General features: G+C 40.6%; 1 protein-coding gene across 2 annotated transcripts in view; it reads right to left on the bottom strand.

Moving 5' to 3' along the window:
- The window catches only part of ADCY2 (adenylate cyclase 2), a 1,451,375-nt gene extending 1,436,890 nt beyond the window's left edge, over positions 1 to 14,485 (bottom strand). For both annotated transcript variants that reach the window (XM_075586169.1, XM_075586170.1), the window contains exon 1: positions 13,722 to 14,485. In XM_075586169.1, coding sequence (XP_075442284.1) covers positions 13,722 to 13,937 — 216 coding nt within the window. In that variant the 5' untranslated portion in view covers positions 13,938 to 14,485. The remainder of the gene's footprint in view (positions 1 to 13,721) is intronic.
- Between the last annotated feature and the right edge of the window lie 1,169 nt (positions 14,486 to 15,654).

The raw sequence follows: 15,654 nt of genomic DNA, 5'->3' as shown, positions 1-15,654 counted from the left end.
AGTTTAGCTGTAGGAGTTTCCACATCGGGACTGGGAGGGATAAGTTGAGGGCCTCTGATTTATCCATATTAACTTTATAGTGAGAGACTAAGCCAAATTGGTCCAGCAGTCTATGGAGGTTAGGGAGGGAAATATGAGGGCCCGTGAGGGTCAGAATCACATCATCTGCAAATAGGGAAATTTTATACTCAGTTTCGCCAATCTGAATTCCTTTTATGCTTTTTTCTTCTCTAATTTTAGCCGCCAGTGGTTCAATTGACAGAGCAAATAGCAATGGGGATAAGGGACAGCCCTGTCTGGTGCCGTTTCTGATAATAATTGGGTCTGTCGAACCGCCCGGGAGTTTAATATGTGCCGTAGGATTTTGGTAGAGGGCTCTGACCCCCTGCAGAAATGGTCCGCAAAGGCCAAACCTCAGAATTGTTTGGTCTAGAAAGGACCATTTGATTCTGTCGAAAGCTTTTTCCGTGTCAAGGCTCAGAATCATTGCCTTGGTTCCAGTGAGATGCACGTGGTCCACAATTTTGCGGGTATTGTCAGAGGCCTGTCTGTCTGACACAAAGCCTACCTGATCTATATGGACGAGCGTGGGGAGAATTGGGTTGATCCTGTTTGCTAAGATCTTGTTGTAGATTTTGAGATCGGTATTGAGTAGGGAGATTGGTCTATAGTTGCTGCAAAGAAGCAGATCCCTACCTTCCTTATGAATAATAGCTAAGTTTGCTGTGGTAATCGTGGCGGGTATCAAATTTCCTTCAAAAAGGAGTTGAACATATCAAGCAAGTAGGGGGAGAGAGTCAGCACGAATGTTTTGTAATAGGCATTGGAGAATCCGTCTGGGTCTGGTGTTTTTAATAATTTGAGGGAGCCAACCATGACTTTTAACCAGGGGAACAGCTGGGACTGCTGTCTCAGGCCCGATGAGTAAATGGACACCCTGCCAGTGACCCTAATGCAGTGCCAGATCCACAGAGGTGCCTGTCAGACGGGGCCTGCTGGAGGTCAGTGGAAGGGAGCCCACTCCGACAGGCACCTCTTCGGGCATCTTCGGGCATCTTCGGCCATGTCAGCATGCCCTTCTGACAGGCCTCCTCTGGCAGGCCCCTTCAATTATTCAAGGCTGCAGGTACTGTAGGCACACTCAGCTACTTCCCCCACTATGTTATGGATGTCCTTGCCCCAGGCCCATACCTTTACCCTAAGGCCCAGACTTCCTTCTACTCCCCCCCCCTCCCCTCCAGGACCAGAATTTCACCCCAGTCCCTCTGGGTCCATAACTCCTCCCCTGACCCCCCAACTTCCTTGCCCAAAATTTATTGGTTGAATTATTTTTCACTTTCAGGATTAAGGCACAAGGGGGCCCAGTAGTTTATACTTTGACCACAGCCCTGTGGCATACCATGTTAATAACACTGTTAGGTTGGGGTATAGTGACTGAGCCAATTGTTATCTCCTTTCCAGTAACCAACCTGTTGTCTACTATAGTTTAACTAAAGTAGGAAGCTAGACTAAGCATTGCAAGCATGTATAAACTGCAACAACGTGTAGGAAATAAAATAGATGAGAGAGGGGTGCAAGAAATAATAAAAGAAGACCAAGCTTGGATATCAAGTAACATAATGTAATGGTCCAAATGGAAAGGTTAAAAAAAATGTTAGACAGGCTTACTTTACTTGCAGTAAAACAGAAAGAGCTGCCTAGTATACAATCTGTCTTATTGCTCTTAAGATGGTAATGTTATAAACTGCACAATTGGTCTGATGTTTTGCAGAAATTCTACTGCCTGTTACTAAATGTTATGTTATATCACAGAATAATAGAGGCCTGGCCTGACCTAAAGTTTAATATCAAAGCTGGTTTATAATGTATTTAAACCTGTTAAGTTTCTAGATTCTCTCTTTTAGTAGCCTCCTATATCTAGAGTTCCTGTACGAAAACTATTGCCAGGAACCCAATTTCTGTATCATTAAATGTCCGCTAAAAAACACTTCCTAAAGCATGATTTTCAGTATCCATCCTGTGCATTCTACTTTATCCAAAATCTACTATAATATCACAGGTATTATAATATATTTTCAATAATATAGCATGTACTTCGGCATATTAATTTTGTATTTTTCCCCAATTTTATTATATGTACAGTATTATAAATTGTCTGGGGCAAGATTTTTTTTTATATTTTTGTCTATACATTATATATTGATTGTTTGCATCACTGTCAGAAGTTGCAATCCCTCTGATATATTTTTTTAGAAAAACACAAGAAAGATCCAGTGAGGCGGAACCTGAGACCTGAAAGACCAGCTGACATCCCTGAATACCCATCTCACCTATGATATCCCCTCTCTGCCTCAAACCTCTATCCACCGTTGATGCGACACAGCTACCACTACCTTGCTTCCCCCTTCCCACCCCCCCACCCCTCCCCTCTCTCTCACCTCCCCCTACACCCCCATTCCCCCCCCGTAACCCCCCCTCCCCCACCCAAACCCAACTAATCTCTCCTGATCGGACCTCCACACGCTTTCCTCCCCCCCTCCTTACCTCCCCCCCCTCCTTACCTTCCTCCCCCCCCTCCTTCCCCACCCTCCCCCACCCCCCACTATCCCCCCCTACCCTCAACCCCCCACCAACACCCCCTCCCCCCCACCCTCCCCCAACTCTTTCAATACGTAGACGTTGCGTTAGCTATACTTATGTAAAAATGCAGTTCATGACGTTATAGATCGCATAGCAAAATGAAAATGGATTATAACGAAAACCAGACACAATTTCTTCAGGGCCTTCTGGAGCCCCTGGACCAAGCCGTCCTCTCCTCCCTGTTAGTAGTAGGGGATTTCAACATGGTACTATCGTCTGACCAGGACAAATCCTCTCTGCCTACTGCCCAACACATATCTCAGAACCAGCAAAAGGCGAAACGATTCAGGGAAATCCTACAGAATCACTCCCTTAAGGATATTTGGAGGGCCCAGCACGTGGGCCAGAGGGACTACACGTTCTTCTCGGCCCCACATCAGTCTTACTCGCGGATCGATTACTTACTAGGTTCCAAGAATGTTCTCCAGGCGTCCTCCCAGTCTAACATAGGGCCAATAACGTGGTCCGACCATGCCCCGATCGATTTGACCCTCTCTCTCCCTTTTGTAAAGAATACCTTTTATAATTGGAAACTGAATGACTCCCTACTCAATGACCCGCAAATTGTGGATACAATTCGGCACAAACTAACCTCATTTTTCGCATTAAATAAAGGGTCAGTTACCGCAGCACCTACGTTGTGGGAAGCCCATAAGGCAACAATCAGAGGCGACCTAATCTCATTGGCATCCTACAAGAAAAAATCTAAACTAAAAGCACAAAAGGCGCTGACTGACAAAATAATTTCCCTCGAACAACAACATAAAACGTCCCCCTCCAAAAAAATACTCAGAACACTTGACAAAGCAAGAACTGAGCTAAAACAATCCCAATTAGAAGAAGTGGAGAGAGCGCTCAAATGGACCAATCAGAGGTTTTACGATAGAGGTAATAAGGCCGACAAACTACTAGCATCAAAACTACGAGGCATAAAAGCAAGAGCTCAAATCACAAGAATCCGTAATAAGGAGGGCCGTACTACCTATGTAGACAAAGAAATTGCTCAAGAATTTGCAAATTATTACACGGAGCTCTATAACCTCCACCCCCCCAACCAAACCCCAATAGGGGAGGAATCGGCCTCACGATTCCTGGCAAATTGCAAACTCCCCTCTCTCACCGACAAGGAACTCAATGCCCTGAACACCACAATCACCCAGGAAGAACTGGCACAAGCCATAAGCACCCTTAAGATAGCCAAAACTCCTGGTCCCGACGGCTTTTCAAACGCCTTTTTATAAGAAATTTAGATCGTCTCTCTCCCCATATCTTCTAGACATGTTCAACTCGTTTCTAGAAGGAGCCCCGATACCAGGCACAATTTCTGCTGCCAATTTAGCGATCATTCACAAGGAAGGAAGGGACCCGCTGCAATGCGGTCGCTACAGACCAATCTCCCTGCTTAACACAGACCTAAAACTCTATAGCAAGATCCTCGCAAACAGGCTAAACCCTATTCTCCCCCGACTAATTCATATAGACCAAGTGGGATTCGTGTCAGGAAGACATGCCTCTGACAACACCCGCAAAATTATCGATATTATCGACCACGTGCATCTCAATAAACTCCAGGCCATGATTCTGAGCCTAGACGCCGAAAAGGCATTTGATCATTTCAAATTGTCCTTCCTTGATCAAACAATGATCAAATTCAGCTTCTCAGGACCATTCCTAGAAGGGGTTCGGGCACTATACCAGAACCCTACTGCATACCTGAAGTTGCCAGGAGGACAAGCTAATCCGATACACATACGAAACGGAACCAGACAGGGCTGCCCCCTATCCCCACTGCTTTTTGCACTCTCAATAGAGCCGCTGGCAGCACAAGTCAGAGCGAACCCAGATATCTCAGGCATAACCATAGCTGACAAAGACTATAAAATATTCCTTTTCGCGGACGACGTCATTTTGACCTTAGCTGACCCACATATCTCCCTACCCAACCTACAAAAGCTGCTTGATCAGTTTAGTCTAGCTTCAGATTACAAAATAAAAATGGACAAATCGGAAGCACTAAATATATTCCTCCCCGAACCCTCATGGAAACTCCTTCAAGCTAACCACAAATATAAATGGAATTCCTCCCACATAAAATACCTAGGGATAAAAATTACTAGAATGTATTCCTCGCTATATAAAACTATCTATCCCCCCCTTTTAAGCCAGATCAAGAAAGACCTAGAAGCTTGGAATACATACAAGATTTCCTGGTTTGGCAGAATCGTCTCCGCAAAAATGAATATCCTTCCCCGACTGTTGTACTATTTCCAGACTCTCCCAGTCCCAATCCCACTAGCTGACCTTAGGAATATACAAACGCAAATAATACGCTTTATTTGGAAACAACGGAAACCCAGAGTTCCGCGGTCAGTACTCATGGCTGCAAAAACAAGAGGAGGACTGGGAGTGCCTGACGTGATTAGGTACTACCATGCAGCCCAGCTCAGACAGGCGGTTGTGTGGAACAACCCCCCGGACTCCGCCTGCTGGCTGGAAATAGAGACCAGCCATGTAGCTCCTGTCCCACTCCCAGTACTGCTTTGGTCCCCAAACCATAAGGAAAAACTCCCTCTGAAGCTTGGACTGGGGGCAATGAAATGCACGTGGTCTACCTGGTCCAAAAATAGAGGGAAATATGGCCTAACTTCACCCCCCTCCCAACTCATCCCCATACTTGGGAACCCAGCATTCCCTCCTGGATGCTCCCAAGCTCTGATCGGTCAATTCCAGGACCTAAACATTAGCATGGTTGCGGATCTACTAGAGAATGACAAAGCTCTGTCCTTCCAGGAGCTCAAAAATAAACTGTCAGCCCCCCACATCCCCATATTCGCATTTTTACAAACAAGGCATTTCCTTGGAGCTCTATCCCCGACCTCAAAATTCACCCCCTTGACCAAATTTGAGTCCCCCTGTCGAAGAAGAGATTATCAGAAAGGACTAATTACAGCAATCTATAGCATATTAGAGAACTCTCTTCCCCCACTCACTCATGCTTATATGCAAAAATGGTGCACAGACCTCGGCATACCGCTAAACCTCGAAGATTGGGAGGACATCTGGGACGCAGCCCCTAAAACCTCAATTTGCTCAGTTACAAAAGAAAATATATATTCTAATGGTACCTGATCCCGAGTAGACTGAGCCAGATCTTCCCCGGCGCAACTGACGTGTGCTGGAGAGGATGTGGACAAAAGGGCGACATGCCCCACATATGGTGGACATGTCCGGAGATACAGCGGTTCTGGACCATAGTTCAAAAGCTGCTGGATGAAACCCTGGGCCTGGAGGTTCCCCTGGATCCTCTGGCATACGTGCTGGGTAAACCAATAGAAGATCTCCCAGCCCCCGTGGCCAGGCTTACTTCCGCCATACTTACGGCAGCAAGATGCTCGGTAGCGGCGGCCTGGAAGCAACTAAAAGCGCCATCAAGAAGGACTATGGTCAACAGAGTAAATACAGTTATGATCATGGAAAAACTAACAGCCATGTTAAAACAGAAAATGCCACAATTCTATAATACCTGGGAACCCTGGACAGTTTCCTGAACCCCACCTCCCGGCTAGGTCCCATCGACAAAGAACATACGCGCTAAAGAGTCGGAGAGAAAGAGAGGGGTTAACCCGCCCCCTCCCCCCACCCCCCTCCTTCCCCCTCTCCTGTCGTTCCCATCTATCGACCCTCCCCCTGAGTCTTCCCCCCTGCTTTCCTTACCAAAAAATCAACAAAAGAATTTATTGACACCATGCGCCCACCTTACAATCAAGAATCACTATAATCCGACCGTTATGTATCGCACTGATTGTACCCTCTGTATGTAATTTATATGTATGTCTCCAATAAAGGAAAAAAAAGTTTAAAAAAAAAAAAGAAAAACACAAGAAAGCAAAATAAATATTCAGCATAGATGTTTTATTAAAGTATGTATTTATTCATTCTAAGAAATTATAACATATACATTTTGCAATTTATATATACCATAAAGATTATTTTGAATAAAGAAAAGGCATATGTATTTATTTTTTCGTTTTTCACATAATTCTGAGAATTAGTCAGATACCACCACATTGTAACCGTACAAAGAAAAAGTTGAAATCATGGTAGACTAGATAAAAACTTTTAAAAGTTACAACAATAAAAAATATATATATATTTATATTGAGTTTCAGGAGTTGCACGTTTAACCAATGTTGTGTTTGTAAATCACTAAGTATATGCTGTACAAATATTTATAACAAATAGGGATATTAAAGAGACTTATATGAATGCAACTCAACTACTCTGTTCAGAATGCAACTCAACTACTCAGTGATTACATCTGTGCAAAAGTTTGGAAATGTCCTATGTATTACATTTTGCATGAACAATGTTACTGAAAAAGGTGTACATTTTTATCTCACTGCCTATGCCTTGAAGCTTGATGTTTTAAAAAGAAGCACCGTTTGGTTCATTAAAATGTGATTGAAGAAGCAAAATGGAATTAATCATTAGCATCATATACTGCTTATGGAATTTTCTTTTTACTAGGTTACTATTCTTAAGCCAATATTGCATCTTAGGGTTTAATTGACTCTTTGAAGATCAGGGTAGCCACAACCAACTGAAAACAACAACAGTGAGGCTATGTTTGTTTTAAAAGGTAAAGACATTTTGCATGGAAACGTAATTGTGTAGGGATACTGTATATCTAATCATTGTCCAATTTTTTTAAGTAATTATTTTTTAAGTAACTTAAGACACTCTAGATTGTAAGCTTTCAAGAGCAGGGTCCTCATTTCCTCTTTGTATCTGTTTGTTTCTGTTTGTTATCACTTGTACAGTATGTAACTGCTTATGTAATATACTTAACTCTGTACCCCATTGTGGAATATGTTGGCCCTTCATAAATAAACAATAATAATAATCGTGAAAGTGAATTGTATAGTTTTTTGGGGAAAGTCGCTCTGTCCAAATGACTGCATTTTGACTAGAAGTCTCAACCACACCTTAAATAAGTTATGGTGGGTAAGAAAGTAACAAAAACCCTCCACCATATACAGTACATTAGCATATAGCAAATGAAAACATCACTTGTGAGCACATTCACATGTCTCAGACAGGTCTGCAACCCTGGTTTTCGCAATTATCTCCTAGCATTCAATGCTTCCACTGCAGCATGGAATTCTGGGAAATGACATCCACATGAGCACACACTTTTGCTTCAAATCTATTTTGACACGGACCCCTATAAGCTTACGACTGCTGTGTTACAGAGCTTTTCAGCACAACCTGGGTTAAAGTGAATAGCCAGTAAACCTACTCACAGACCGCTGTTTAGATTTTTTGGGTCTCATCAGTGTGGGGATGGTTATACTGGCTTTGTAATAGATCTGTGGACTGTAATAGAAATTGGGATATCTCAACATTTGTGCATAAAAAGGTGTAAGAGATGGATTTTAAGTTGCAGATTGTAATGGATCTACTTTTTCTTGTAAGCTTTGTGTGTATTATAACCCTTTGAAGTTACCTCCTGAGTGGCCAAGGCAATTTTCAACTTTGCTGTGAATTCTGTTACAATATGCTAAGGGGATGGGGAAGGAGAGGATAGAAGCTCTTGCTACAGCCTAGTGTACTGTATAATTGAAATTGTGCTACAGTAGGAGGAGCAAAATATATAGAGTAAACAGATACTTGTAGAAGCAAGAAAAGAGCCCCTATAGAGCAGCAGTCAGATCAGGGAGTATGTGAAATGGTATAGTTATTTAAACAACCTTTATTAGGAATCCTAACATCATTTTCTAATGTAATTAAAGCAACTAAAAAGTATGTACACAATTCACAACTAAATTATCTGAAAGTAGACAATTAAAAGAATACTTGGCTGGTTCATTTTGAGCTGACATCCAAAGATGAGGTACTCTATGTACTGTAGATGTTCCTTTTGCCTCAAGAACAGTGTTACATCATTAACTTCAATGCCAATACAGAATTTTAAGATTAAAACAATAATACAATTTCTTACTGTTTTAGACTAATGGGTATTTTACTTATAATGCATGTTAAACACTTTCACAATCAGTCCAATATATATTTGTTTTGAAAGGCAGTTATTTTAATGGATGTTAATCCTTGAAACTTTTTCACCTGTGAAATCCAGGTCTTCTTCTGGATCAATATACTGTAAGTACAAATATGCCCTGTAGGATAAAGTATCTGTCGTCTAACTTTATCATACAGTACTGTATTGCCCACGGTTATTCTAACACAAACCAGTGGCAATCGCCAAAAAAACCATGGATACATGCCTTAAACTTGCCTTAAACTAGACCCATCATTTCTGCATTGATTAATGGCCCATTAGATTAACAGCGGGGGTCCCTGGCAGTCCCATTCAAACAATGGGACTGCCAGGGACCCCTGCTGTGTTAATCCTATGGGTCATTAGTCAATGCAGAAATGCCTTAAACATGCAATAAACTAGCCAGGTTACACCCAGCACATACCCAGAATGTAACCGGGCTAGTTTAAGGCAAGCTTTAGAATAGTCGTGGTCTCGTCTGTATGTTGAACTTGATGGACGTATGTCTTTTTTCAACCTCATCTACTATATAACTATGTAAGTACTATGTAACTATCTGACACAGCATGTCAAAGCTTAAACAAAGAACTGTCATGCGTACTACATCATTGCTGATTATACTGAAATGGACACAGGTTGTCTATTCCTGTAGATGGGAACATCCAAACTAAATCAATAGCACTATCTCTTGTAAGAGCAATATTTGGTTTGTTACTAATACAGTACATGCTGTGTTACAAACCAGCCTACAAGCTATCACAATGTATTGATAAGTAGTTGGAGAATTATGATGTGTGGGTGTGTGTCAGACAACTGCTTTATATGAATATAATGTAAATAAAACATAGTTTATAGCTAAAGATAACTTTTCTTTGGAATATATACTGGATAGTATTAGTATAATTCTCAACCTATGCCCCAAAGAAGAGTGGTTTCTCGTATGGGTGATTCAATGGTAGACTAAAATTAAACATGATATATAAGACAATATTCTAAATTTACAGTAGGAGGTGTTACTTTTCAAGTTAGTTTAGAGGAACCACCTAGGTTGTAAAATGCTGTGCGATGTACCTGTAAATGTGTAGAATACTTTCACAGAACAAGTTGAGAGAAAGGAATAATCATGACAAGGATAGTTCTGAACTTACTTTATTTGTAATTATTTTACTATGATTGAGCTTAGTATAAGTATAATTATTATTATTTTATATATATATATAAGTAACTTGTACTGTACAAGATATATATAGTATACTGATATAGAACTTAAAAAAACTGCGTGCAATGTTTTTATGTTTTTTTTTATATATATATATATATATATATATAGCGAATGGAAATATTACTGTATGCTCATTTGCATGTCCTAGACAGATCTGTTGCAACCCCGCCTTTCACCATTATCACCCAGGGAGGGAAACATGCTGGCAAAAAAAGAACAAGGTAAAATTGAAAAACAATGCAACTGTACTGTACAATGCCAATGGAATGTACTGTAGTTCCCTTGTCTTATATTATAACTGAGAAGAATTTGTTTTGGGGCACTGTAAGTGTATAGAGATCCAAGGAATCATTGCACAGTGTAGGAAGACATGCCCCTAAAATACTTAAGAAATATCCAAAACATACTGTAGGTTTGCAAATTAAAAACTGTTTTTACAGTTCTCCCAATATTTATTCATATGGCTCACTGTTAGCATTAATTGGATGCTTTGCTTTAGTGATGTGCATCTGCAAAACAGACAGAAAAAAACCTTGCACGCAGTTTTTTAAGTTCTATATCAGTATACTATATATATCTTGTATAGTAGAACTTACTTTTGCAGATCAACATGTCAATATAGTTGTCCTTTATTTTGAAGTCTGTGTATATATTTACATACAGTACATGAACTAGATTCCTGAGACATACAAAAAGGCATGCTGATTGAAATATTTTGACACTTATAACATATATATATATATATATATATATATATAATCCTGATGTACAAAATCCGCAGCATTCACCAATTTAAATGCAGAAACAATTTAATGAAGAAACACAAGCATCAGGGGTAACAGCAGGAAAAAAGAAGCGACGTTTTGGACCTCCCGGTCCTTTTTCAAGCTTGAGAAAGGACCGGGAGGTCCAAAACATCGCTTCTTTTTTCCTGCTGTTACCCCTGATGCTTGTGTTTCTTCATTAAATTGTTTCTGCATTTGAATTGGTGAGTGCTGCGGATTTTGTACATCAGGATTGTGTCTATTTTTGCTGCTGGATGGTGATCCTGGTTGCACTGCTTGCACCACAACTGACCAGATAAGTTGCTTTCCTTATATTTTCCACTGTTGAGTGCCCTGAACATTCTTGTGTGTCTATATATATATATATATATATATAGTGCTAATTATGGGGGGTTTCTGAGAGCTTGCTGGGTATCTGTGTGTTTGTTAACTTTGTCCAGCTGGTCTCAGCTATTATGGAGGTTAATGGCTCCTCCCACCCAGGGTTTAAAGCTCACCCCTCCCCACTGTCCAAGTAAGCAGGTTTTCTTTTCATGCAGCTGGTTGCAACAGGTTCAATGCCAGGAGCATCCTTCCCCTAATTATAGAGGTAAATAAGGATTTTAATCAGTTAGTGTTAGGACCTGCGATACTATGGTCATGCCTTGAAAGTGGCTCGCAGGCTTATACGCTTTGGCAAAAAGGTTAACTAAATGATCCTTTTTCAAGAGATATATACGTATTTCACTGTGTATTTTTGTCACATTGGATGTTGCTCTGGACTTCATTGTCTCTTTTTTTATACAATTAACCACGCCCAGTAGTACTCCTTTTGACACACACACACACACACACACACACACACACACACACACACACACACACACACACACACACACACACACACACACACACACACACACACACACACACACACACACACACACACACACATATAGTGGTAATTTTGGGGGGTTTCTAAGAGCTTGCTGGGTATCTGTGTGTTTGATTGAAATATGTCCCAGGCTTCAATGTATTGTCCACATTTATGCTGAATAAATGCATGGTTTATCCACTATAGTATAGTAAGAATAAAAAACAACTTATTCTACTTATTAGGTTAATGCTTGACATTTCCTTCTGCCAGTTTAAAGTCATCTGATCTTTTAAGCTGCTATGGTAAAATTAGGGTCCCAAAGATTATCTCTTTTGAATCCTTACTTGTACAGATACTGTGTAGTGCTCAACTAGAACTCGATTCCCTATAACAAAAAGAAAACATTTCTGACAGTCCAGTACCACATCTTTGATCCATTGAAATAGAAAATGTAAGTAATTTAAAATGTATCAATTTTTTAATAACGATTAATTACTAAAAGTTGTTTTTCACACGATGCTTATAAACATAGTAACCCAAAGTTAATGGTGGGTTTTCTAGTTTTAGCCCACCAAACCTTCTTTCGGTGCAGTGTTTCGTGCAATTCTAAGTATAATTGCGGTCATGACCATATTTCAATAACTTACAAAGAAAGATGAATGGGTATCTATATCCTCTTACTACAATGATAACTTATTTCAGTGTCAAGAAAAGTCAACATTTCAGAGGCTGTCTCCTACCCTAAAGAAGCCAGATAAAAGCATACAGTTTTATAGAGTTCACTGTTGGACTAGGACTGAACATCTGCTCAGCCCAGCTAACATTGTAACATAAGGCTTACTCATTGCAACTGCAGACAGTCAATATGGCTTGTGAAGTCTACAGTATAACTGCTGCAACAGACAGAAAATATCTAAAAAGAGATTTGTGACTGACATTGATACGTGCAAAGAATAAACATCCTTGCTATAGACTTACTGGAGGAAAAAAAATAATAATGTTGTTAGCCTCTATAGATTTTAGTACGTGGAAAATGAAGTTCTAGCTATTTTTGAAAGAACGAACAAACTGCTGTTTTAATCTCTTCTAGTATTGCAAAACTATGAAAGCTTTTTATGAAGCCAAACGTTTACTTGTTGCCCAAAAGTGATCTCTTGCATAGCTGCTGTATACTGTATGTACCGGTACTATAATAATGCCCAAAAATGTACTTGTTATAGTCTCCAGTGTGAAAAGACCTGCAAGACATTACAGAACCTTTGGCCACTAATGAACCTCTACATAGCATGTGCACCAGCACTGAGGGGGAGTGAGTGGTGTGAGTTCTAAGTGTCTTGTAGAACCCTACCGTCCTGCATTGCAGGTACCGACAGCATTTGAGAGGTTTCGAAATACCTATCCTTCCAGCTCCCTGACCAACACCCCAGAGCACAGACACCCTAATGTTAGGACCAAGGGTAAGTAAACGTAGTGTACATATCACCTTATTTTCCCTCACCAACTTTTAAATGCATATACTGTAGAGCTTCTGTGAATGACAAGTGAGTTCATTTTGATAATTTATATGGGGTAGGGACTCGATTGAAACTCCTTCAATAAGGAAACAATGCAGCAAAACAGTATTCCATAAACTTCATATGTGAAACAGCCTACACATTTGTTAACTGCAGTCTTTATTTTCTGCAGGGACATCTTACAGTTTTTCACTTCTGCACAGGTGTAAGTCTGTAAGTAAGTGTATGTCTTTTAGACATGTGGCATCACACTCAAAAGAGAAAACAAACACAAGAAGGGTTTACATTCACAAGCACTAGGAACTGATACCTAACCTGCAGGTTCATAGTTCATAATGATGTTAACTGAAACTAGAGAAAAATATAAAATATTGATTGAATGGCAGCGGTACATTCTGTACACCTGTTTGTGTTGCTAAAGAATTATGTTATCTGTGTCAGTGGAAAAAGCCTTAAAATAGGGATTATACACAGAGTTTTACTGTAGCTGCCAAAATACAATTAATGGTAAATCATGTTATTTGGGGAAGTTTACATTTTGATGGGAACTATATAATAGTGTGTACACTATAGAAGTTATGCCCTTTTATTATCTGGGTTGTCAAAAAACATAAAGTTAAATGTGTTTCAACTTAAAGCTCCTTACCAGCCCAGAAGCAAAGAAGACAGCCAGCAGTGCCAGGCAAGCTCCCATCACAATAAGAAGCAGAAAGACGATCAGAGGGTGCTGTTGGCTCATGCAGTAATAGGACTCATAAAGCCAGTCCCTGGACTTCTGCTGTTCCTGTCGCTGCTGCCTACTGACCACATCCTCTGTCCTGTCAAGAAAATAGCGGCGTCTCCTCATTGCTTCTTGCCACATGAGGACTGCTGAAGGGGCACACCAGTGACTTCTTTCAGCTCCTCTATCCCGCAGAGGGAAAAAATAAATAACAATGCAAAAACAAACAGCTCCACTTAATCCCTTCAAATAGCAAGAAAAATCACGTCTCCTGTCCTTTATTATTCTTTGTAAACCACTGCGATTTGAGTTTCAACCATGCAGAAGAAAAAGAGCAAACCAGGGCGAGAGTTGAGTAGAGAGCTCCTTCGACATGATGCCGGCAGGGGGAAAGAGGAATAAATTATAGGAATGAAGTGGAAGGGTGTGAGGTTGCTCTAAGTTTGTGGAGTGCTCCAAGGCGTGTGTCAGAGGAGAACAATAAAGCAAAGAGCACGCCCTCCGCAGCAGCAGCAGCAGCAGCAGCAGCAGCACTAGCACTGCGCTCATTCAATAAAAGGCTCCCTCCTTCCTATTAATAGGAAAATAACACACGCACAGAAGCATGATGTGAGCGTGAGGTACAGTATATGCAAAATTGACTTATTCCGCCAACATCCTAAAGGATATGCAAGTATCACATGGACGGCGAGGATTGCAGTAGCTTTGAGGCTGCCAGACGCAGAGCATTGCCAGTGAACCACTGTACTGCAAGACGGGTTGGAGCACCCTTGCCGTTTGTATCCCTGGGTCTCCCTTGCTTCTCTCAAAGGGAAATGTGAACTCTGCTGCTCTCTCGCCACTCCTATGCTGAAAATCCAGGCCAAAAAAATAAAAGAGCTTTCTTTCAAGAGCTTGACGGGGAAGTGCTAAACATTTCAAGACAATCAGCTTCACTGAGGGAGCTAGACAGTTCTGGGGAAATGTGCTAAATTGTTAATTTTTTTGTTGTTGTCCCTTCTTGATCTGCCAGCTGTGAATGTATCCTGGAATGGAGCACAATTGTAATTTTGTAAATATAGTGAAAATAAGATTATTTTCGGTCTTCTTGACCCGTTCACTTGTGAGGAAGATGATGTTGTGCAGAATAAAATGCATGTAAAAGAGAAAGATGCTCAGAGATGAAATGCTGATGGTGACCTAGCTGATTTATCCTGGCACTGACATTTCCTGATTTATTTAGTCAAATACTATAGTGTTATTTTTAGACTTCTGTTTCCCACTAGCTTTTTTTTTGCTTTTCTTTTCAGCTGAAACCCAATCAACATCCAGAGTGTTGAACAAGAAGTGTCCAGCCACAGACTGATTATGTCACATAGAAATAGCACACTTGAGCAGAGGTTCTGCTCAACCTTTACATCCATGCCCCTTTACGTGTTGTTTTTCCAATCATAATAGCCATGCCCTGGAGAGTTTATAACCTGATTTAGTTTTCACCTGTTACTTTAACTGTGTCAGTGCTGGAGAAACTTGCAAAGCATACATTACTCTATGTACAGGGTATTTGTCAATATACAGAGAAATGCATTGAAATGCACTTTTAACATTAATTTGGTGCGGGTTGGAATTGGGTCAATCAGGGGCTGGGGGATTGCGAAAACATGCAAAAAATGACGATGCAAGAGGTAGAATTTGATTTCCTAGTATGGATGCCTTTTAATTCCCTACTAGGTTATCCTATATACCATAGTACATTCATATAAACAGTCCCCAAATAACAAGCAGACACATTCAAGGCAAAGTAGCTTGATTCATTTGGAGTTATTTATCAGTCTATCGGCTTTAAAACTGGGGTAAAAGATAATATTAGAATCTATTA

The sequence above is a fragment of the Ascaphus truei genome, chromosome 2 (assembly GCF_040206685.1).
Source record: "Ascaphus truei isolate aAscTru1 chromosome 2, aAscTru1.hap1, whole genome shotgun sequence".
Lineage (NCBI taxonomy): Eukaryota > Metazoa > Chordata > Amphibia > Anura > Ascaphidae > Ascaphus > Ascaphus truei.
Note: the sequence above shows the minus strand (reverse complement) of the source record. Positions and strands in the feature narration are given on the sequence as shown.